Source organism: Salvelinus fontinalis, chromosome 3 (assembly GCF_029448725.1).
Source record: "Salvelinus fontinalis isolate EN_2023a chromosome 3, ASM2944872v1, whole genome shotgun sequence".
Classification (NCBI taxonomy): Eukaryota; Metazoa; Chordata; class Actinopteri; order Salmoniformes; family Salmonidae; genus Salvelinus; species Salvelinus fontinalis.
Window position 1 is genome coordinate 74,021,329 of NC_074667.1, and position 26,038 is coordinate 74,047,366.

The 26,038-nt window shown below is 42.8% G+C and overlaps 1 protein-coding gene across 1 annotated transcript; it reads left to right on the forward strand.

Annotated features, from left to right (window-relative positions):
- The first annotated feature begins 60 nt into the window (after window positions 1-60).
- Window positions 61-25,588, forward strand: LOC129851438 (myosin-binding protein H-like). Its single transcript, XM_055917977.1, has 12 exons — window positions 61-320; window positions 6,655-6,792; window positions 7,809-7,976; window positions 11,847-11,935; window positions 13,806-14,001; window positions 14,261-14,400; window positions 14,844-15,003; window positions 15,158-15,294; window positions 17,126-17,318; window positions 23,897-23,956; window positions 25,088-25,130; window positions 25,251-25,588. Exons 1-10 carry the CDS (start codon window positions 98-100, stop codon window positions 23,938-23,940), a joined length of 1,488 nt encoding a protein of 495 aa, XP_055773952.1. The 5' UTR covers window positions 61-97; the 3' UTR covers window positions 23,941-23,956; window positions 25,088-25,130; window positions 25,251-25,588.
- Window positions 25,589-26,038: the final 450 nt, after the last annotated feature.

Sequence of the window (26,038 nt, forward strand, 5' to 3'; positions counted from 1 at the left end):
AGTATCTGTTACATAAAATGCATTAGGGGGTGGAGCCTGCTGCCACCGACTACATAGCCTGCCACTTCCTCTAGAGTGATGACTCTTTGAGGACTTAATGACTTTGGGAGTAGCAGCAGAAACCGCCACCATGTCTAACGCTGCACCCGCTGAAGCCGCACCTGCTGAGGCTACTTCCACTGCCGACGGCGAAGCTCCACCGGCAGAGACTGCACCTGCGGAGGGAAAGGCCCCAGTTGAGGGCGCTCCAGCAGAAGGAGAGGCTCCCGCAGAACCCGCGCCCGAGGAGCCCAAAGCTCCCACACCCCCTCCTCCAGATGGTAATGCGATAGTGCTTCATGAAATGAGTCTCGGTTGGGCTTTTAGCAGAAACACATGTGGGCTACTTTGTCAATATCATTGATCTCTCTGGACTGGATGGATGATCCATGGCTACGTTTGTTTGGTGCGCAAGGGGCTATAAGTGACATTTTCGTAAATTGACAGGATAACAAAACTTTGATATTGTTTGTTAATGGGTCTTTATACATCAAATATTTCGATGGAGATAATAGGTCTTATGTTGGTCCCTTTGTCACTGGATCTCTTCAAGGGCTGCTCTCTATAAATAGCCTCTCCGTTTTTGGTCCAAGGTTGCACTTGCATCCATTGCGCGCCGCCAAACCCTGCGAACTATTCCTTTACATGTATTTTGAGATTATCTATTTTTCCACACCATTTGCAAAGAAAATAAGCAACATTCGTCCAGGGTCAGTTCATATGAGATAACAGTAAAGCACTGAAGCCCCTACGTTTGAGAGGCCAATTTTTAAAAGAATAATTGCGGGCTTCTTGCGCCCTTTAGCTACAAGCCTACAACGTGTCGTGTAAGTGGTTGTGTAAGGCACTTGAAAGCCTGACTACAGGGTCAAGTATCCCATGCTTGCTTATTCTACCCAATTGCATGCTGATTGTTAGATATCTCACTGTATATAAGAGATATTGATGAACCTTCATTTTATATTAGTGTTCCATCCGTTGTGCATCCTTGCCTGCCCTGATTCCCTGGATAAACTATTGTGCTCGGGAGTAGGCTACTCTTTAATGGTAACTCTAAAGAACAGAGGAGGCTGATGGGATGAGCTATAGGAGGACAGACTCATTGTGATGGCTGGAATGGAATCAATGGGACGGGTGAGATGGCTGGAATGGAATCAATGGGACGGGTGAGATGGCTGGAATGGAATCAATGGGGCAGGTGAGATGGCTGGAATGGAATCAATGGGGCAGGTGAGATGGCTGGAATGGAATCAATGGGGCAGGTGAGATGGCTGGAATGAAATTAATGGGGCAGGTGAGATGGCTGGAATGGAATAAATGGGGCAGGTGAGATGGCTGGAATGGAATCAATGGGGCAGGTGGGATGGCTGGAATGGAATCAATGGGGTAATGGAGCTAAGTACCAGCACGTCACATTGTCTACTGCTTGAGCTCCTGGTCCTCTTATAGAATATTAGCTCAAAGTATTGTGGAGCTCCTGCACCTAAATATAAACAGTGCCGACAACTATTTCAGTCCAAGTCAAGCACTGAATAGGATCAACCATCTCAAACATATGGAAACCATATTAATGACTCAGTTCCATTTATTCCATTCAAGTTATGACAATGAGCCTGTCCTGCTATAGCTCCGCCCACCAGGCTCCCCCATGGAAGTTAAAAATAAGTATAACTAAATTCAAAGCAATTCAACTGAGACATGAAACATGAAAGTCTAATTCATTTGACAAATCTTTTATCAAAAGGATATGCCACTTATTAACGCAAAGAATACATATAGGCATACCATTTCAAAATGTCGTTTGATTATAAGTGATTGTTCCCACCCATGACCTATTGCATTCTGTGGATTTCATTTTTCTCCTGTTATTTAAAAACATTATTGGAATTTTGAATTATTATAGACAACCCACAACATGATCTTAGAGCATTTCCATACCACTGTAATTTTTTAAATTTTATTTTGGAGAATGAGTTAAAAAAAGTGAATGTATCACTCTTATGCGCCATGGTATTGGTAACCACATATGATGTACCTTTTGTTGTTGTTGTTGATTGTGATAGAATAATAAATAAGTCATTTGAATTTAATTCAATTCTAATTCCTTTAATTCAAAGGTTGCTTCCTGTGTTGTGTGGGGTAGCCAATTCAAATTAAATTCACAACTCAATTTAGAATTTACCACAGCTCTGTTAACTACATCATATATTTTGCCTATTGGCTAGTAATCAATCTAATATCAAATCGAATACCGCCCGCTACAGAGGAAGCTGCAGCTCCTCCCGCCACAAGGCGCCTGCTAAAACAGAGGGTAATGCATGCATTGCAATACTTCATTTACATATTTCTTTGACCTTTAGTTAACTAGGCAAGTCAGTTAAGAACAAGTTCTTATTTATAATTGCCAGCCTAGGAACAGTGGGTCAACTGCCTTGTTTAGGGGCAGAATGACAGATTTCTTCCTTGTCAGCTCAAGGATTTGATCTGGCAACCTTTCTGTTACTAGTCCAATGCTCTAACCACTAGGCTACCTGCCGCCCCGAAATATATCATTAACTACATCATATATGTTGCCAATAAGATTGTAATCAAACAAATTCCTAAAAAAATCTAATACCAGCCGTTGCTGAGCCTGCTGCCGCGCAGGCACCTGGTGAGCCAGATGGTATCCACGCATTGCAATATACAGAAGTCATAATTTACAGCACATATAAACTACTTAATATCAGTTGCCTATGGGCTGGCAATCAAACTAATATCTAACGCCAGCCACTGCTGGGCGAGGAAGGTGCAGCTTCAGCTGTCGCTGAGGCACCTGTCAAGGTTAAAGCCAAGATGAGAGAAGTTTGTCTTGATTAGGCTACTTAAGTTTCCAATCACGGTGTAAAGCTGAACTTCCGTAACGCGGATTGAATAAAGCTCTCAGGTGTTGTTAGCCAAAAGTGATTTGCGATTATTTTAAATAGGTATATCCATATTGAGAGGCATATGATGATGAAGATGTCACCTGGCACCCTGTGGATTGGTAGTGAGACTATTACCACCAGCGGGGGCTTCGCCCTCAGCAGCAGCATCAGAAGCGGCTGATATTCATTAAATGCTAGAGAGATGTTAGAACAAAAGCTGATTTTAAAGGTTTCAAAATATCTTACTAGATGTTACAAAATGACAAGCTTAAAGTATGTGGATAGAATGTGCCGGTACGTGAGTAAAGAGATAAATATGTTACAGTGAAGAGGTTTTAATAACCTCTACGGGATCAGTGTTCCCCCCCACAGCACGGTTGAGCTAATTTCCCAGGACATAGACACATCTGATATGGGCAGAAAGCTTAAATTCTTGTTAATCCAGCTGTACTGTCCAATTTACAGTAGCTATTACAGTGAAAGAATACCATGCTATTGTTTGAGGAGAGTGCACAGTTATGAACGTGAAAATGTATTAATAAACCAATTAGGCAGATTTGGGCAGACTTGATACAACAATTTGATCAGAAATGCAAGGGTTCATTGGATCAGTCTAAAACGTTACACATACACTGCTGCCATCTAGTGGCCAACATCTAAATTGTGCCTAAACTGGAATAATACATTGTGGCTTTTCTCTTGCATTTCAAAGATGATGGAACAAAAAAAAGAACGTTTTTTTTCATTGTATTATCTTTTACCAGATCTAATGTGTTATATTCTCCTACATTAATTTCACGTTTCCACAAACTTCAAAGTGTTTCGGTTCAAATGCTATCAAGAATATGCATATCCTTGCTTCAGGTCCTGAGCTAGAGGCAGTTAGATTTGGGTATGTCATTTTAGGCGAAAATTAAAAAAGGTTCTTATCCTTAAGTTAAAGGCAATGTTCCCGCTTTAGCTGCATATGTCGGCTCAATCGGAAATTACCTTCTTATGGCTGCAATCCCGCTAACGGGATCGATATGACAACAGCCAGTGAAAGTGCAGGGCGCCAAATTCAAACAACAGAAATCTCATAATTAAAATTCCTCAAACATACATGTATCTTATATAATGTTTAAGGTAATCTTGTTGTTAATCCTACCAAAGTGTCCGATTTTCAAATATGCTTTTCAGCGAAAGCACCACAAACGATTATGTTAGGTCACCACCAAACCACAATAAGCACAGCCATTTTTCTAGCGAAAGATAGCAGTCACAAAAAGCAGAAATAGAGATAAAAGTAATCATTAACCTTTGATGATCTTTATCAGATGACACTCATAGGACTTCATGTTACACAATACATGCATGTTTTGTTTGATAAAGTTCATATTTATATAAAAAAAATCTGAGTCTACATTGGCGCGTTACATTCACTTGTTCCAAATGTAACATTGGCGCTCAGAACAATAGCCAAATTAGCCGCCATGTTGGAGTCAACAGAAACCAGAAAATACATGATAAATGTTTCCTTACCTTTGATGAACTTCATCAGAATGCAGTCCTAGGAATCCCAGGTCCACAATAAATGCTTGATTTGTTTGATAATGTCTGTTATTTATGTCCAATTAGCTACTTTGGTTAGCGCGTTTGGTAAACAATTCCAAAGTCACAAAGCGCGTCCACTATAACGTGACAAAATGTCCAAAAGTTCTGTAACAGTCAGTAGAAACATGTCAAACGATGTACTGAATCAATCTTAAGAATGTTGTTAACATACATCTTGAATAACGTTCCAACCGGAGAATTACATTGACTTCAGTTGAGCGATGGAACGGAGCTGCCTCTCACGTGAACGCGCATGTTCAATGCATGGTCACCTCATGGCAGTGATTACTCATTCCTGTCTCCTTCGGCCCCCCTTCAAATTAGAGTCATCAGACAAAGTTCTATTGACTGTTGACATCTAGTGGAAGCCGTAGGAAGTGAAAACTCATCCATATCTCGCTGTAATTTCATTGGGAGCTTGGTTGAAAATCTAGCAGCCTCAGAAAAAATCCAAACAGGAAGTGGAACTTCTCAGGTCTTTGCCTGCCATATGAGTTCTGTTATACTCACAGACATAATTCAAACAGTTTTAGAAACTTCAGAGTGTTTTCTATCCAATACTAATAGTAATATGCATATATTAACAACTATGACTGAGGAGCAGGCCGTTTACTCTGGGCACCTCTGTGAACCTTTCATCCAAGCTACTCAATACTGCCCCTGCAGCCATAAGTTAAAAAGATGTCGCAGAATTTGTAACGCTTTAGCTTTACAGATTGAATAGAGCCCTAACTTAATACCGCTAAAAGATCTCAATGATATTTGAGCATTTTCACCATCATGTTAGGCCCGTATTAGTCTGGTCCCAGATATGTTTTGTGCTGTCTTTCTTGAAAATTGCTATGCTCATTTTTATAGTTGACATAAAAGACAGCACAAGCAGATCTGGGACCAGGCTCGTATGTCTTTTGAATTTTATTTTACATTTTAGTCATTTAGCAGACGCTCTTATCCAGAGCGACTTACAGTGTATACATTTTATTTTATTATTACATTTAATTTTTTTAATTTTTTTTACATTTCATTACATTTCATTACATTTCATTACATTTTACATACTGAGACAAGGATATCCCTACCGGCCAAACCCTCCCTAACCCGGACGACGCTATGCCAATTGTGCGTCGCCCCACGGACCTCCCGGTTGCGGCCGGCTGCGACAGAGCCTGGGCGCGAACCCAGAGACTCTGGTGGCGCAGCTAGCACTGCGATGCAGTGCCCTAGACCACTGCGCAACCCGGGAGGCATTGAATTAATTAATTAGATGAATCTCTAACATGTAACTAACACTAGCTGATGCTGCTGCCGACAGGTAGACCCTGTCTTGTGAAATGGATCACTGATACCTTCACATCTGAATATGTCCAATCCATTCCAGTATGGGATCATGTTAAGGTGTATGTAGTTTGGTATACATATAGGGATAAAGTTTTTCCTGTCCCCATGACCTGACCAGGGAAGACTCGCAGCCCTAGTTAATGATAACAGTGTACAAGGGAATGATCCGGGTCTTAGATAAAGATTTACAGTGCACCAGGGAACACTCACTCAGGGTCCTAGTTAAAGACTGCAGTGTACCAGGAAACACTCCCGGCCCTAGTTAAAGACTACAGTGTACCATAGAGCATTGGATAGGTGTAGACTGTTTTCATCTTTCTACTGGACAACCAAGAGGTATTCAGAAAGAGATGGGATTGGCTGGAATTGATTCTAGAACACTGCTCTCATACCTGCTGCCTCTAACCTTTAAATAAATGCACATTTAACATAATCTGCTCCTGCTGATGTGGCCCCCACAGAGGAACCCCCCACAAAGCACCCTCACTCCACCCCCACTCCAGCCCCAAAGGGTAAACCAACCCAACGAGCTGAGGAAAGATTGGTCAAACCGTTACGGAGCTCTTCACACGTTCTCCTATTACCATTTTTATCATTCATATGATAACCCAACATCATGTCCTCAAGTTGTACGTCGTCTGAATTGTGTTTGCGTTTCCAAACTGTAGAGCCCTATTGCCATGTTTCCTTTGAAATGCTAATCCAATAAGGCAAATTATTTCCTGTTGCGTCTTGAGTTGTACATTGTCTGAATTGTGTTTACGTTTCCAAACTGCAGAGCCCACCAGCGAGCCCCTGGAAGTGACAGTGGAAGACAAGAGTGACTCTTCAGTGACCATCACCTGGAGGCCTCCAAAGACCATCCCGGCCAACTCTGGACTGGATGGATACACTGTGGAAATCACCAAGGAGGGAAGTAAGTCCTTAAAGCCCACTTCAGCCCTTAACTAGCCTGGTCTTAGATCTGTTTGTGCAGTCTTGCTAACTCCTACAGTCATGGGCATGACCAATCTCGGACCAGGCTACCCTTTAACTACTAAGTTCTTGAATGCTGTTATGTTGTCCCATTGGATTTTGTACATCTCTGATGTAAAACAGAGAATTATCGAAGGTAAAACTGAGAATTAATCACGACCGTATGAAAATGTTTATTGATTGTTTTACCTAACACCTTACAATGAGGCTCCGTTACACTTTTACCCGATACAATTGTGAATTATATTTTATTGGTTGGTCAGACCTATCAGTTGCGACTCTTCCCTGCATGTCACTAGTTGATTTATACCATACCTAACCTCTCGCTATAAGGAGAGAGGCATTTCTGGCAGTGTCATGAACTAACTGGTGCCTGCTTTTAGATTCCAACCTAATGCTAATGTCAGTAACAGACTCAAGTCAAATGACAGAGAAGATACCTCAAGTTATGCAACTACACGGTTGACCTTGCAAATGCGGTAATGCACCCTGAAAACACAACAGAATATATTTTTATACATGAATCTTCTTGATTCGTCTATTTAAAAATATTGTTTTGGGCCCAGATAGAATAATAAGACCTGCATGTATGAATGCATGGTGCAATAAAATGACAGGACTTAAACTTTTGGGCTTCCGAGTGGCACAGTGGTCTAAGGCACTGCATCTCAATTCAAGAGATGTCCTTACAGTCCTTCATCGAATCCAGGCTGTATCACATCTGGCCATGATTGGGAGTCCCATAGAGCGGTGCACAATTAGCCGGGGTAGGCTGTCATTATAAATAAGAATTTGTTCTTAACTGACGTGCCTAGTTAAATAAAGGATTTTTTTTAAATCAGCTGTTAGCTGCTGCTTATTGTCCTCACTGTGTTCATTCTCCTGCCACTGTTCCATATTGTCCTCAGTGTGTTAACTGTTCTGTCACTGTTCTATATTGTCCTCTTCCTGTCACAGCCGAAGACTGGAAAGCAGTCAACGAGGACTTGACCGTGTCCTGTCGTTATGTCATCAAGAACCAGACTACCGGCGACCGGCTGCTGATCCGGGTGGTGGCTGTGAACTCCGGTGGCCGCAGCCCCCCTGCTACCATCGCCGATCCCATTCTGGTCAAGGAGGTTGGGGGTAAGCAAAGAAAAGCAATACAGTGCATTTGGAAAATATTCAGACCCCTTGACTTCTTTCACATTTTGTTACGTTACAGCTTTATTCTAAAATTGATTAAAACCTCTACAGGATCGGTGGGTCCCCTACGGGACGGTTGAGATAACGTAGGTTGTAAGTAGCAAGATCATTTCCCAGGACATAGACATATCTGATATTGGCAGAAAGCTTAAATTCTTGTTAATCTAACGCCACTGTCCAATTTACAGTAGCTATTACAGTGAAAGAATACCATGCTCGTTGTTTGAGGAGAGTGCACAGTTGTGAACTTGACAAGTTATTAATAAACCAATTAGGCACATTTGGCCAGTCTTGATACAACATTTTGAACAGAAATGCAATGGTTCATTGGATCAGTTTAGAACTTAGCACATATGCGCCTGAGATGGAATAATACATTCTGGCCTTTCTCTTGCATTTCAAAGATCATGGTACAAAAAAAAAAAAAAAAAAAAGTTTGGTTTTTTCTTTGTATTTTCTTTTACCAGATCTAATGTGTTATATTCTCTTACAGTTTTTTCACATTTCCACAAACTTCAAGTCTTCTTGGGTATGACGCTGTGAAATAGTGATGTGCAACATACACCTAGTTTCCTGAAACGGGTCACATATAATACACACACACACACACACACACACACACACACACACACACACACACACACACACACACACACACACACACACACACACACACACACACACACACACACACACACACACACACACACACACACACACACACACACACACACACACACCTGAGCTACTGTACTTAAGAAGCATACCATGGTCCATTTCTGCCAACCAGAAGATGTGATGGTTTTCTTCCACGTACTTCAAGTGGACAGTACTGTATTACCGGGTGGCTATAGCAGCATGTCCAAACTGTTTGTGATGGGCGGTATCCGTCTTTATTGTTGAAATAGATTTTCAAAACAGCAGACGTTGAAATAGCTAGGGAGAACCAGATATATTTTCCATCTCAGATATCCAAATGCCGTTGGCTTGGCACATCCCTGGCCTGTTAGAGCAATGCAACGGTGGTCTTCTCAGATTATTCCCACCAAGAGGGTGGTAGAACTCCTCAGTCCAAGCATGGAGCACTCCCCAGTTGTTAAGTGCCTAAAGTACTACCTTTGACACCTTTTGGATGCATGTTTTCACCGGTGTCTTCTTACTGTGCATTCAGGAGAAGTAATTTTTAGTCTTCCTCAATGATAACTTTTAATGATTAGTCAAGCATCTTCATTTACCAACACACTCTCATAGTCTCACTGCGGAATTATACATGTTTTTGCACTTTTCTCCAAATGTTAAATTGCAAAGTTGCTCCAAATTTAAAATTGTTTCTGACACGCTTCTCCTGCTCTGCATCGTGTTGTTAGTTAAGGTTTGGCATAGGGTCAAAAATTCCTATGCCAAACAATCCGGAGTCATGGGATTACATTAATCTGCCACCCCTCATCCACAATACCCAAGCCTTGATGGTAATAGCGTTCACTGTTGTGACTGGTTTTGAAGGCATTTCCCTACATCCTCAGGACATGGACAGACTTCCAATTTCAAAGTCAATCTTGTGCGGTCTGGCTGAATTTACAGCAATCATCATGGAATCAAGTTAATTGACTGTATACAGTGGTAGGCCCTGGATTTGGTGTTTTATTCAGATTCAACATTTCTAAACATACAGTAAAATCGTAAATAGTTGGTAGACCTACAAAAAAAAGACTGAGTCAATTAAAAAGTAATTTATGTAAAGAGAGATCATCAAATGTGTAATGGAGATATTTATCGGAGGGGAATGAAACCTGAACCCCAAGGACTGTCAATGTCCAAGTCCCATTGTCAAACTTAGCCATTGGTCCACCAATAGATGCGTCAGGTTTCCCACACAATGGAAAAAACTCTAACTTTCCCACAAATCCTTAGGAAAATTGTTCGGATGTGTCTGCTAATTAACACAGATTGAATTTGGAAGGTTTGGCATCGGGTTGATTCCCAAGTCAGAATGCGTGCTGGAGAAGTGACAAGCCAGCGATGGTGTGATGGTGACAAGTGTAATCGTTGGGGGTTGGGGACATTCCAAAGTGTCCAGTCTACACAGAGGTGGTGGGGACAGGGGAGGGATCTAATGTCTTGTATGCCTTCTAAGTCCTTTGAGACGACCAGGGACTCAGTGTTTATTTTTAAATATGCCACAGACCGACAGGGACAGGGCAGTTCTCTTTTGACCTGATCCCCTCATAAGGAGTGTCAAGTTGGAACGCTCCACAGAGAAACACACCTAACTCTACCATGACCGATACCCAGTGGGTTGGTTGGTTTTTTTCATTCATTTTCTGATAGCAGCACATATTTCTGCCTATAGCACTGGACATCCCATGGCACTAGTGCATAGATTTTTTTAGGAGTGGGAATTCAATTATAGTTTCTATGTTCTGTTATTAGTTAGTTACAAATATCAACCGTTCTGTCCATGTTTTAACACATACAGCAAGCCATTTGCTGTGACTGATGTGTTTGTGGGGAACCCTATGGTCGAGGAGAATCTACAGTACAGTATCAAGTTGAGTGTGATTCTTAATGCAGCCTGTATAACAGTGTGTTCTGGGGTAACTATAGATCTCCATCATGTGTTCTATTTGTATTTCTGATGCGATGGTGTGAGTTCAGATGGGACCAATTTAGAGCTCTGACATGGTCTGAGTTCAGATGGGACCAGTTTAGAGCTCTGACATGGTCTGAGTTCAGATGGGACCAATTTAGAGCTCTGACATGGTCTGAGTTCAGATGGGACCAATTTAGAGCTCTGACATGGTCTGAGTTCAGATGGGACCAGTTTAGAGCTCTGACATGGTCTGAGTTCAGATGGGACCAGTTTAGAGCTCTGACATGGTCTGAGTTCAGATGGGACCAGTTTAGAGCTCTGACATGGTCTGTGTTCAGATGGGACCAGTTTAGAGCTCTGACATGGTCTGAGTTCAGATGGGACCAGTTTAGAGCTCTGAGATGGTCTGAGTTCAGATGGGACCAGTTTAGAGCTCTGAGATGGTCTGAGTTCAGATGGGACCAATTTAGAGCTCTGACATGGTCTGAGTTCAGATGGGACCAGTTTAGAGCTCTGAGATGGTCTGAGTTCAGATGGGACCAGTTTAGAGCTCTGAGATGGTCTGAGTTCAGATGGGACCAGTTTAGAGCTCTGAGATGGTCTGAGTTCAGATGGGACCAGTTTAGAGCTCTGAGATGGTCTGAGTTCAGATGGGACCAGTTTAGAGCTCTGAGATGGTCTGAGTTCAGATGGGACCAGTTTAGAGCTCTGACATGGTCTGAGTTCAGATGGGACCCATTTAGAGCTCTGACATGGTCTGTGTTCAGATGGGACCAGTTTAGAGCTTTGAGATGGTCTGAGTTCAGATGGGACCAATTTAGAGCTTTGAGATGGTCTGAGTTCAGATGGGACCAATTTAGAGCTCTGAGATGGTCTGAGTTCAGATGGGACCAGTTTGGAGCTCTGAGATGGTCTGAGTTTAGATGGGACCAGTTTAGAGCTCTGAGATGGTCTGAGTTCAGATGGGACCAGTTTAGAGCTCTGATGAGTGTAACTCTGCTAGACTCAGCAGGTGGTTGGTTCCCAACTAGATATGGTCTGGAGTACAGGATAATCTGTCTCCAAGGTACAGAGTGGGTTTTGAGGATTTGTTTTTTTTAATTCTTTCTGATACATATTCAAATGCTTCTAAAGTATCCTATCCATAAAGTGTTTCAGTGATTTTATTTATTTGAACAGGTTGATTATTATTATTTGTAAACTGTTTGTTCCGTCTGTAGCTCGCCCCAAAGTCCGCTTGCCTCGTTTCCTGAGGCAGAGGTATGTCAAGAAAGTCGGGGAGAAGATCAACCTTGTCATCCCCTTCTCTGTGAGTTTGTATTATGAGATGATGAGTAGGCCTGGGAGTTTGCATTATGAGATGATGAGTAGGCCTGGGAGTTTGTATTATGAGATGATGAGTAGGCCTGGGAGTTTGCATTATGAGATGATGAGTAGGCCTGGGAGTTTGTCTTATAAGATGATGAGTAGGCCTGGGAGTTTGCATTATGAGATGATGAGTAGGCCTGGGAGTTTGTATTATGAGATGATGAGTAGGCCTGGGAGTTTGTATTATGAGATGATGAGTAGGCCTGGGAGTTTGTATTATGAGATGATGAGTAGGCCTGGGAGTTTGCATTATGAGATGATGAGTAGGCCTGGGAGTTTGTATTATGAGATGATGAGTAGGCCTGGGAGTTTGTATTATGAGATAATGAGTAGGCCTGGGAGTTTACATTATGAGATGATGAGTAGGCCTGGGAGTTTGTATTATGAGATGATGAGTAGGCCTGGGAGTTTGTATTATGAGATGATGAGTAGGCCTGGGAGTTTGTATTATGAGATGATGAGTAGGCCTGGGAGTTTGTCTTATGAGATGATGAGTAGGCCTGGGAGTTTGCATTATGAGATGATGAGTAGGCCTGGGAGTTTGCATTATGAGATGATGAGTAGGCCTGGGAGTTTGCATTATGAGATGATGAGTAGGCCTGGGAGTTTGCATTATGAGATGATGAGTAGGCCTGGGAGTTTGCATTATGAGATGATGAGTAGGCCTGGAGTTTGTATTATGAGATAATGAGTAGGCCTGGGAGTTTGTATTATGAGATGATGAGTAGGCCTGGGAGTTTGCATTATGAGATGATGAGTAGGCCTGGGAGTTTGTATTATGAGATAATGAGTAGGCCTGGGAGTTTGTATTATGAGATGATGAGTAGGCCTGGGAGTTTGCATTATGAGATGATGAGTAGGCCTGGGAGTTTGCATTATGAGATGATGAGTAGGCCTGGGAGTTTGTATTATGAGATAATGAGTAGGCCTGGGAGTTTGTATTTTGAGATGATGAGTAGGCCTGGGAGTTTGCATTATGAGATGATGAGTAGACCTGGGAGTTTGTATTATGAGATAATGAGTAGGCCTGGGAGTTTGTATTATGAGATGATGAGTAGGCCTGGGAGTTTGCATTATGAGATGATGAGTAGGCCTGGGAGTTTGTCTTATGAGATGATGAGTAGGCCTGGGAGTTTGCATTATGAGATGATGAGTAGGCCTGGGAGTTTGCATTATGAGATGATGAGTAGGCCTGGGAGTTTGCATTATGAGATGATGAGTAGGCCTGGGAGTTTGCATTATGAGATGATGAGTAGGCCTGGGAGTTTGCATTATGAGATGATGAGTAGGCCTGGGAGTTTGCATTATGAGATGATGAGTAGGCCTGGGAGTTTGCATTATGAGATGATGAGTAGGCCTGGGAATTTGCATTATGAGATGATGAGTAGGCCTGGGAGTTTGCATTATGAGATGATGAGTAGGCCTGGGAGTTTGCATTATGAGATGATGAGTAGGCCTGGGAGTTTGCATTATGAGATGATGAGTAGGCCTGGGAGTTTGTATTATGAGATGATGAGTAGGCCTGGGAGTTTGCATTATGAGATGATGAGTAGGCCTGGGAGTTTGTATTATGAGATGATGAGTAGGCCTGGGAGTTTGTCTAGACAACATGACCTGAGCAGGATTTGTTTTCAATTGGACCCTAGCTATAGGCACATTTACTATTTAATGTTACTAGGGTCTAGAGTTTTATCACATTGTCAGTAAAGTCTCCTGGGCATGATGTGAAATAATTTGATGTTGTAGCATGTCCATACAGATGTAAGTTAGACTATTGATTGAGCCCAACCTTGTGTTCTTCACTGTCCTAGGGCAAGCCTAAGCCAGTGGTTAGCTGGTTAAAGGATGGAGAGCCCCTTGACCCAAAGAGGGCCAACATCCGTACATCTGACACAGACAGCATCCTGTTCGTCCGTCAGGCAGAGAGAGTGGACTCTGGCTCATATGAGATGTGCGTGAAGGTGGACGACTTTGAAGACAAAGCTGCTATCATCATCCAGATTATTGGTTTGTCAAATTGTATTAGACTATCCAGCCTTGTTTTCATTTCCAAACAGATCACGACGTAGCATTAGCCTCTGACTGTCATGGTGTATTTTGATAATAACTAGGGCCGGGTGTTGTTCCTGGTCAGGTCATGTGATCAGGAAGAAGTCCTGGACCTAGTCCTAACTGACCTGGAGAGCGATTGAGTTGTTGTGAGTTGATTGATACTAATGATGCAACCCATATTGAACCTTATATCTCTGTGTCTGCTCACCCACAGAGCTGCCCGGGCCACCAGCCAGCATTAAGGTTGCGGATGTCTGGGGATTCAATGTTGCCCTTGAGTGGACCGCACCTAAAGATAACGGAAACACAGAGATCACAGGCTACACCGTCCAGAAGGCTGACAAGAAAACCGGGGTGAGAAACCCGTCACTTACGTTATAATGCCAAAGTGAATGACAACTTCTGTAGCCAACTCGTTTACACAATTCCCATTGATTCAGCAGCAACTATTATCCCTGTAATTGTTTTATTTAACCTTTTATTTAACTAGGCAAGTCAGTTAATTAAGAACACATTCTTATTTACACTGACGGCCTAGGAACAGTGCCTTGTTCAGGAGCAAAATGACAGATTTTTACCTTGTCATCTCAGGGATTCAATCAAGCAAACTTTCAGTTGCTGGCCCAACTCTCTAACCAGTAGGCTACCTACCGCACATAATCACATCCAATCCAAACAAACTTTATTTAAAGGTACATCTCAGTACACTTTACACAAAAAATAGACCCCAAAAGAAAATACAATTCCTATAATAAGACTTTAAAATATAATTAATGCTCATATGGTGTCTTGCCCAGGACTGGTTCAACATTCTGGAGCACTACACCAGACTAAACGCCACCATCTCAGACCTCATCATGGGCAACACCTACACCTTCAGGATCTTTGCAGAGAACAAGTGTGGACTCAGTGAGGAATGTGCCAGGACCAAGGAAGAAGCCACCATTGTGAAGGAGGGTGAGACATTCTCCACACCACCCCTTTCTAAAAACATCCCCCTGCAACATTAAAATGTTGGAGAATGTTAGAAGGAGTGGGACAGTAAAGTCTCCTTTTAGCTAGATGTCCCTATTTAAGACCTAATCCATGCTCGTGTCCCATTGTTTTTCAGTTATTGACTATAAACCTACCCCGTTCGTGGAGCGTGACTTCACCGAGGCTCCCAAGTTCACCACTGTTCTGAACGACAGGTCCACCACTGTTGGCTACAGCACCAAGCTGCTGTGCTCTGTGAGGGGATCCCCCAAGGTAAACCTTCCCTCTCTCAAACCAGCTCAGTACTGGAGGTTCTTCATGGAACTTGTAGGCTAGGCTAGCAAAACTGCTAAGATTCTAACACACCCACTCATTGTTTGTTGGGTGAGATTGTAATGCCGATGGCTCCACATGCCAGGCCCATGCACACAGACAGCTGCCAGTTGCGCCTTCCCTTCACCTACACACTGAAGAAGGCTGTGAAGCTGAAACGTCTGTGAACGCTATCTCTGATGCAGTGAAAAGACTTAAAAACATTGAATAATAGAGTAGGCTTTATGCTCCACCTTTTGAGTGCGGACCGATTACACCTTCTTGTGCGCCTTCACTTTTTCCCTGGAAAATATTAATGGATGTGGATACACATATGTCACACACGCATGCGCACACACACACTCCTGTCCATCCGTCCCTGTCAATATATTTACTCATAGCAGAGCTGGTATGAGAAGGATCTTTAGTCTCCTTGTCAGCCTGCTGTCTGAACCTCCGGCTTCCAGCCTGTCCCCTGTCCCCCCCCACACCAGATACACTGGGTTGCCAGTTGTCACAGCAAAGCAGCATTTGGCATAGGGGGGGGGATTGGGAATTTACCTCCGTACAGGATTAGGTTATGAGTCTCTGAGCGGAGCCCTGGACCCCTGGCCAGCTGGGTGGGTGGATGACAGAGAGGGGGTTGAAGGGTCAAATGTGTGACATTCCTGCCTTGAGGGGACCATGGGGGTCATTTACACTGAGCCACACAGTGCCCCTGTCACTGGACCCTCTGTCTCATGCACCCTAGAGACAGTGTGTCTTCCGAATAGCTGTTACATCAAAGAAAAGGGCTTAGAAACCAATATAGCTAAGCGAGTGTGTGTGTGTGTGTGTGGCTCAGTTGGTAGAGCATGGTACTTGCATGCTAGGGTTGTGGGTTCCATTCCCATGGAGATCAGTATACATCTGGCGGCTGATAATTAATGTGATGTTCCTTTATTGGGGAATTCGATTTTTCATTGAGGTATGTCCACTTTGCAATGCGCGGATCAGATTTAGTAGGGTGCATAGTAAAATACTCCAAGTACACAGAAACTGAAGTAAACAATTGTGACTTTAATCATGTTTTCATCCACAGTTATGATTAAAGTCATACTGTATAAAGACAGCTGTGATGGAAACAAAGTTTCGGTGAAATTTTATAAACGCAGACAGATAATTTGTTTGTTTGACATGGTGGGATCTTTTTGTGCAGGTAAAATGAATGATGTGAGAAATGGCTGTGGAAATGCCTTCATGCTCAAATATTGATATAATAACCATCATATCAAATCAAACTGGGAGTCACATGATGATATGGTGGTTGTGGTCCTCCCACTACATCTCAGGAAAGCCTGCAGTTGATTAAACTACAGATTAAATAAATTATGATGAACTGCATAGGGTGGGGGAGGTGCAGAGTGATGAGCTTGATGCTCCTTTCCAATAAATGCTGATGGTTTACTCTGGTGACATGATGATCGATTCTTGACTGCCATTTGACAAATAAAAATATTCTCGCTCTTATCTAACAAAACTATCGGTAGAGTTGATAATGCAATGGAAAAACATTGAACATTCGAATTTTATTCGTTACATGAAAACTTAGGGCACACAAAATGTACTTTTTTGCTTATGTCATCGCACACTGATTTTTATCCGCAGCAAGTCAGGTGGGAAAATTTGCATATTTGTAATGCAGATTTTAGAATAATTGCGTGATTGGATGGAAACCTAGCTGCTGACAATAAAACTTAAAAATTCGAACAATTGATCTCAACCATAGAAATGACGTACTATGTCATTGCAGCCTAAGATTATGTGGATGAAGAACAAGATGATCCTCAACAACATGGATAACCCCAAGTACAGGATGATCAGCACAGGGGGCATCTGCACCCTGGAGATCCGTAAGCCTGGCCAATATGACGGTGGAGAGTATGTCTGCAGAGCTGAGAACCAACTGGGGAAGGTCGACACCGGCTGCAAGCTGGAGGTCAAAAGTAAGTAGTAGTTGTGGTAAGAAGAGAAATAATAATTATATATTTTTCCTACTAGTACCGACTTTGCTGATAACTTCTGTACTATTGAGAAAAAATGTACTTACTACGACTGTGGTATGTGGTTGTCTCCAGGGTCTAACATTGACACCCGCCACCCGCCAAATGTGGGTAGATTTTGGTATTGGCGGGTAGAATGTTTATTTCAGCAGCCACGTTGGCGGGTGGTCACACAGAGCAAAAGGAAGAATATTCATTAATTTGCATAAGTTTCTCATAAAACATGAACAGAACATATAAATTATTCTCATTTCCTGCAATTTTCTGAAGAAGCAATGATGTGAATTTTGGTAAATCAAATCAAAGTTTATTGATCGCATACACAAATTTACATGTGTTAAGGCAGGTGAAGCGAAATGCTTGTGCTTCTAACTCCAACAGTGCAGTAAAATGTCTCACAAATACACAATATTGAAAAATCTAAACAAGAAATCAAGAACTAACATTCCATGTAGATTTATTAGAGTGAGAATATAAATACTTGGTGTGTATAGACAGAATACAGAACATAATTTGGAAAATAAAATGGTAATGTACAGTGAAAGGTATATTAGGATGAGCTATGTGGAGAATACAGTATATACATACACAGCGAGTAAACAGTATATAAACAGAATACTACACCGGCTCTGACGCTCGTCTTATGTGGCGGGGCTTGCAAACTATAACCGACTTAAAAGGGAAGCACAGCCGCGAGCTGCCCAGTGACACGAGCCTACCAGACGAGCTAAATCACTTCTATGCTCGCTTCGAGGCAAGCAACACTGAGGCATGCATGAGAGCATCAGCTGATCCAGGTGACTGTGTGATCACGCTCGCCGTAGCCGACATGAGTAAGACCTTTAAACAGGTCAACATACACAAGACTGCGGGGCCAGACGGATTACAAGGACGTGTGCTCCGGGCATGTGCTGACCAACTGGCAGGTGTCTTCACTGACATTTTCAACATGTCCCTGATTAAGTATGTAATACCAACATGTTTCAAGCAGACCACCATAGACCCTACCCAAGAACACAAAGGCAACCTGCCTAAATTTCTACAGTCCCGTAGCACTCACGTATGTAGCCATGAAGTGCTTTGAAAGGTTGGTAATGGCTCACATCAACACCATTATCCCAAAAACCCTATTTGTATACCCACTCCAATTTGCATACCGCCCAAACAGATCCACAGATGAATCAATCGCTACTGCACTCCACACTGCCCTTTCCCACCTGAACAAATGGAACACTTTAGTGAGAATGGTACTCATTGACTACAGCTCAGCGTTCAACACCATAGTACCCTCAAAGCTCATCACTAAGCTAAGGTTCCTGGGACTAAACACCTCCCTCTGCAACTGGATCCTGGACTTCCTGACGGGCCGCCCCCAGGTGGTGAGGGTAAGTAGCAACACATCTGCCACGCTGATCCTCAACACTGGAGCTACCCAGGGGTGCGAGCTCAGTCCCCTCCTGTACTCCCTGTTCACCTATGACTGCATGTCCAGGCATGACTCCAACACCATCATTAAGTTTGCAGATGACACAACAGTTGTAGGCCTGATCACCAACAATGACGAGACCGCCTATAGGGAGGAAGTCAGAGACCTAGCCAGGTGGTGCCAGAATAACAACCTATCCCTCTACGTAACCAAGACTGAGATTATTGTGGACTACAGGAAAAGGAGGACCGAGCACACCCCCATTCTTGTCGACGGGGCTGTAGTGGAGCAGGTTGAGAGCTTCAAATTCCTTGGTGTCCACATCAACAACAAACTAGAATGGTCCAAACACACCAAGACAGTCGTGAAGAGGGCACGACAAAGCCTATTCCCCCTCAGGAAACTAAAAAGATTTGGCATGGGTCCTGAGATCCTCAAAAGGTTCTACAGCTGCAACATCGAGAGCATCCTGACTGGTTGCATCACTGACTGGTTGCATCACTGCCTGGTACGGCAACTGCTCGGTCTCTGACTGCAAGGCACTACACAGGGTAATGCATAAAGCCCAGTACATCACTGGGACTAAGCTGCCTGCCATCCAGGACCTCTACACCAGGTGGTGTCAGAGGAAGGCTCTAAAAATTGTCAAAGACCCCAGCCACCCCAGTCATAAACTGTTCTCTCTACTACCGCATGGCAAGCGGTACCAGAGTGTCAAGTCTAGGACAAAAAGTCTCCTCAACAGTTTTTACCCCCAAGCCATAAGACTCCTGAAAAGGTAATCAAATGGCTACCTGGACTATTTGCATTGTGTGCCCTCCCCCCAACCCTTCTTTTTACGCTGCTGCTACTCTCTATTTATCATATATGCATAGTCACTTTAACTATATCTACATGTACATACTCCCTCAATTGGGCCGACCAACCAGTGCTCCCGCACATTGGCTAACCGGGCTATCTGCATTGTGTCCCACCCACCACCCACCAACCCCTCTTTTACGCTACTGCTACTCTCTGTTCATCATATATGCATAGTCACTTTAACCATATCTACATGTACATACTACCTCGATCAGCCTGACTAACCGGTGTCTGTATGTAGCCTCCTACTTTTATAGCCTCGCTACTGTATATAGCCTGTCTTTTTACTGTTTTATTTCTTTATTGTTCACCTAATACCTTGTTTTGCACTATTGTTTAGAGCCTGTAAGTAAGCATTTCACTGCACGTGACAAATAAACTTTGATTTGAGAATGAGGTTGTAGCGGTATTTATTAGAGAGGGGTAAAGATAAAGATTTTGTTCGGGCTCCAGGCAGGTATTAACCATGTTGAAAGGAAAAGAGTAGAATAGAGAGAGTACCACTACCAGACCCACACACATCAGCAGAAGAGACTGCCTAGAGTGTAGCCTGTTTTCCAGATAGCCAGTGGAGAGAAAAGAGAATACACACCCTATAAAACCCACATCACAGCGCAGGGGTAACCCTAACAAGAATACCTCATACAATAATAATAATGGCAGAGCAATTGAACAGCAACTTCATACAAGAAAGAACCCTGTCATCAACAGAGGATTTGCAGTAATATGTATTATCTTCACGTGGAGGAGTGCAGAGGGTATGAATGTGGGAGATGTTCATAGACACAACAAAGGCCTTAAAAATGTCCACAATCTTATCGGCCACATGTCATTAGTACACCCCACCTCAATACAGTTCAAATAACAATACACAACTTGCAAGCAACCTCCTTTTTAACTAAAATGTCCACCCAAATACTTCTGGCAGGGCAATAATAGTCCAACTCTAATGAACTTCACTGGGAAGTGCATCTGAAAAATAGAGAGTCTGTTGCAGGGTAAAGCACTGGAACGATGGAGGGAAGAGAAAGAGAGAAAGAGAACAAGAGAGATCTTAGCTGTGGTCTTCAGGCGTGCTGTCTGACCATCCGATGGTTTGTATGTCAAAGCTTCGCAACAATATTGCTACTAATCCATGCGATCCATAACCGGCGCGGTCCCAAACGAAAACAACCACGACCTAGAGCGGTCACACCGATGATTGAGTTAAATACTTTATAATCTACACACGCTGAATACAAACAAAACTTCTGCAGCATAGCACACACAATCAAACTGTCGCGCCACCCAGGAGATCCTCCCCAAAGAGCTGAACGAGCTGTCTTTATTTTCTCTTTCCTTACTGCTGATGCGCTCTTAAAAAGGCTCCGTGCAGGATTTCCCCACAAGGTGACCAGCGTTCAATGACTATCTAGATACATAGGGCATACTGTAAGTCTCAAGGTGCAGGGCTAAGTACCAGGCAGTTAGCCAGCTAGTGATGGCTGGTCAGCAGTCTGATGTCCTGGTGATAGAAGCTGTTCAACAGTCTGATGTCCTGGTGATAGAAGCTGTTCAGCAGTCTGATGTCCTGGTGATAGAAGCTGTTCAACAGTTTGATGTTCTGGTGATAGAAGCTATTTAACAGTATGATGGCCTGGTGATAGAAGCTGTTTAACAGTCTGATGTCCTGGTGATAGAAGCTGTTCAACAGTCTGATGTCCTGGTGATAGAAGCTGTTCAGCAGTCTGATGTCCTGGTGATAGAAGCTGTTCAACAGTTTGATGTCCTGGTGATAGAAGCTGTTCAGCAGTCTAATGTCCTGGTGATAGAAGCTGTTCAACAGTTTGATGTCCTGGTGATAGAAGCTGTTCAGCAGTTTGATGTCCTGGTGATAGAAGCTGTTCAACAGTTTGATGTCCTGGTGATAGAAGCTGTTCAACAGTCTGATGGCCTGGTGATAGAAGCTATTTAACAGTATGATGGCCTGGTGATAGAAGCTGTTCAACAGTTTGATGTCCTGGTGATAGAAGCTGTTCAACAGTCTGATGTCCTGGTGATTGAAGCTGTACAGCAGTCTGATGTCCTGGTGATAGAAGCTGTTCAACAGTTTGATGTCCTGGTGATATAAACTGTTCAGCAGTCTGATGGCCTGGTGGTAGAAGCTGTTTAACAGCATGATGGCCTGGTGATAGAAGCTGTTTAAACGTCTGATGGCCTGGTGATAGAAGCTGTTTCTCAGTCTGATGCACCTGTACTGTCTCAGTCTGCTGGATGGTAGCAGAGTGAACGGACTGTTGCTCAGGTGGCTGAGGTCCTTGATGATCTTCTTGGCCTTCATTTGACATCAAGTACTGTAAATGTCCTGGAGGGCAGGCAGCGTAACCCCAGTGATGCGCTGAGCTGACCGCATCACCCCCCCCCCGAGTGCCATGCCGTTGAGGGTGGTGCAGTTGCTGTACCAACCGGTGATGCAACCCAATAGAATGCTCTCAATGGTGCATCTGCAGTAGTTTGTGAGGGTCTTTGCGGCCATACCAAATTTCTGCAGCTGCCTGAGGTTGAAGAGGCGCTGTTGTGCCTTCACCAAAGTGTCGGTGTGGTGGGACTATTTCAGGTCCTCAGTGATGCGTGCGGCCAAGGAATTTGAAGCTTTTGACCCTCTCTACTGCAGCCCCTGTGGATGTTCCCTCTTCTGTCTCCTTTAGTCAACGATCAGACCCTTTGTTTTTTTACATTGAGGGAGATGTTATTTTCCTGGCACCACTCCGTCAGGACTCTAACCTCCTCCCTGTGGGCTGTCTCGTCATTGTTGGTAATCAGGCCTACCACTGTCATGTTGTCAGCAAACTTGATGACTGAGTTGGAGATGTGCTTAGCCACGCAGTCATGGCTGAACAGGGAGTACAGGAGGGAGCTGAGCACGCACCCCTGTTGCTACCCTCTCCACCTGGGGTCAGCATGTCAGGAAGTCCAGGATCCAGTTGCACAGGGAGGAGTTCAGACCCAGGGCCCTGAGCTTAGTGACGAGTGACGCACTATGATGTTGAAAGCAAAGCTGTAGTCGATGATCAGCATTCTCACATAGGTATGCCTCTTGTCCAGGTGGGATAGGGCGATGTGCAGTGCAAAGGCAATTGCATTGTCCATGGATCTGTTGGGGAGGTATGCAAATTGTAGTGGGTCTAGGGTGTCGGGCAAGGTAGAGGTGATATGGCCCTTGACTAGCTTGTTAAAACACTTCATGATGACAGAAGTGAGCGTACTGGGCGATAGTCATTGAGTTTAGTTACCTTTTGTTTTCTTGCATGCAGGAACAATAGTGGAAATATTGAAGCAACTGGGGACAACAGACTATGATAGGGAGAGATTGAATTTGTTCATAAACACTCCAGCCAGCTGGTCTGCGCCTGTACTGAGGATGCAGCTTGGGATGCCATCTGGGCCAGAAGCCTTGCGAGGGTTAACATGTTTAAAAGTTTTACTCCGGTCAGCTACAGAGATCAGGAGCCTGCAGTCCTTGTGAGCAGCGGGGCCTCCGACGGAGGCACTGTGTTGTTTTCCTGGAAGCAGGCGAAAAAGGTGTTAAGCTTGTCTTGGAGTGAGGCGTCGGTATCCGCGACGTGGCTGGTTTTCCCTTTATAATCCTGAGATTTTTTAACATTCATTAATTTATTAAGACTCAGGTCACAAAACATTTAACGAAACTGAGCAATATACCACATTTCTTCTTACTAGGGATACATTTGCTTTTTTAGAAACATTACAAAGCATGCTTTTCCGTTTATTTATTTTGGGTGTGTAATTATGGCAACTACAAAAAATGTGTCCGGTAAAATATCTGAGTGGCTGATAGATCTTTTTGAATCTACCTGCCACTGTGGCTGGTGGACCAAACATTTTAGGCCCTGGTTGTCTCACCTTGTTATCTTAAGACGAATGCACTAACTGTAAGCAACTCTGGATAAGAGTGTCTGCTAAATGACTACAATGTAAAATGTAACTTAAGTGCTTTCTTATACATGGGTGTATCCGAGGAAGAAGCCTCACCAAAGAATAAACCGAGTTCATCTATAATATAGACACTGCTTTTGCAATCAAATGTATTTCTGCTTTAGCATTTGTTTCGGTGATGTTTTTACATTTTGCATTATCCATGCAAATTTAGATCTCGTTATTTGTTGTATTTGAATCAGTCTGTGGAAATATTGCCATTGGTTCATGATCACTAAAATAATGATATTTACCTCAACAGAGCCTGTTTATGCAGATGCTGACAAAGACAAGGAGGAAGAGTGAATGCACATGCATACAGGTCAGTCACTCTTGTTGACATATTTTACGGTTTCATATGGAAAGTGGGCTTCAATTTACAAAATTGGCCTGAATACAGAAGTTGAGTGTGAATCAACAAATAAAGACCTCTTTGATACAAACTACACATCTTTAAAATACCTGGCTTTAACCATGTCTTTACTTTTTTTTTAAAATTTAAACCCATATTGTCATTTAATTTGCTTTGACTTTGGTCTTGTTTTTTACATTTGTTATTTATTTCACTTTTATTTAACCAGGTAGGCCAGTTGAGAACAAGATAAAACAAAGCAGTGCGACAAAAACAACAACACAGAGTTACACATAAACAAACGTACAGTCAATAACACAATAGAAAAATGTACAGTGTGTGCAAATGTAGAAGAGTAGGAAGGTAAGGAGAGTACGTTTATATTATTGGAGAGAAAGTTTAGATTTAACCATCATATTGTCACTTAGTAATAAAAAAATACCTATGAAACCTGAGAATTTATCACCAAAGTTTATTTTAATATGTATCAGAGTCTATTTGTGTGCTGGTACATCTTCTCCAAGGCTGGACTTACATGGAGAGGCCACATCCCCATTGCAAGGGTCTGAGTGCCAGTACTAGCTGCTGCTCATAAATTACTCCTGTAATGGCTCCACATGCACTCAGTTGGGAGACTAAATCACATTTCCTTGACTCAGCAGCAGGGGGCCCATTAGGGACCAGCGAGACAGCGTGATTTACTACCAGGATCCACTGTAATGCAAGCAGCTTGTCACCCCCCAGGGTGTTGAATTTCCACAGTGGACATGACAAAATAACAATTTATGTGTGATATCATTAATATTTATACTGGCTTTAAAAAATATATATATACTTTGTCATACAGATGTAGGATTTTAATGTGATCACTTTTGTTGCTGAGAATTTCCTGCACATTTCCTGTTGCTGTAAGATAATTTTTCCCTTGAAGGAATCGGGCTCAAATTAAGATCCTACATCTGTAACTGTTTATCTATTAGTAGCTTACTTAAGCTCTTGGAATATGCCTTTTGTAGGCCTGCTACTGCAGTTCTAACCACCTCAGTTGGCTAAATATGGCATGTGAATTGACAGCTGTTCTGTTATTTACACCTGTTACAGTCCCAAGTTAGAAGCAAGCTGAATGAGGCCTTTACAAGAAAAGGTGAGGCCCACTTTATGTGCTCTAAAACTGTACCCTATCTCTCTCTTTTGATGTGAAATAGGTTTTTGGAAAGATTCAGTGAGTTTGAAAGTTATAAATGCCACTTGTTTTTTTTTACAGGACGGTGCTGGATGCTGGGAAAAAATGTACATATAACTGGAAAGAACATACAATCAAATTTAAAAAAAGTTATTACCTACAACCTCTGTATCATAACCTATCCCACCCTATCCTATATTTATGAAGAATAAACATGTGTCCCCTTTATTTGTATTTTTCCCCTAATACTCTCTGAAATAGTTAATATCCATGTCCACAACTCAGATGTCAACAAATGTCTGTCTCACAATGTCATTCTGAATAGGTCTCCATTATATAAATCAAATCGATTGTTCCTGATTGGAGATTAAAGCTGTAAAACCTCGGAATGTTTGTTACAATAAAGATTTTGATTCATGTTTTGGTTTTGGTGAATAAACCTTCTCTAACCTGAAGTAAAAATGACAATGTTGTTGACGGAAACCTACTGTACTTACTGATGTGAGTGAGAACTAGTGATGGTTATGACATGACATTAGAGTGGCATTTGAAAGGGTGAATCCAAGATGATCAGATATCAGTCTACACTTTGGCTGGATTCACATGAGAGTAACAGACAGTAGAACTGAGAGAACTGAAAGAACCAGGGCAATAGAACCGCTAAATCAAGAGGCAGAAGAACTTGTCCAGCCTTTGGGCGCTGTCTGGCTCACACACAAAAAGATACAAGTGAAACAACAGCGTGTAGTATGACTGACCCTCCTGTAACTGTCTTATCACACAGTCATGGAGTTATTGGCATAGTGATAAGAGGCTGTGTTGCCAGAGATATGTAGATTGTTGCCAACGATAACAATATGAAGAGTTTG

Coding starts and splice junctions, on each gene's coding strand:
- LOC129851438 (XM_055917977.1), top strand. CDS start 98: ATGACTTTGGGAGTAGCAGCAGAAACCGCCACCATGTCTAACGCTGCA. Junction 321..6,654: donor CACACCCCCTCCTCCAGATG/GTAATGCGATAG, acceptor TCCAAACTGCAG/AGCCCACCAGCGAGCCCCTG. Junction 14,401..14,843: donor AGGCTGACAAGAAAACCGGG/GTGAGAAACCCG, acceptor TGTCTTGCCCAG/GACTGGTTCAACATTCTGGA.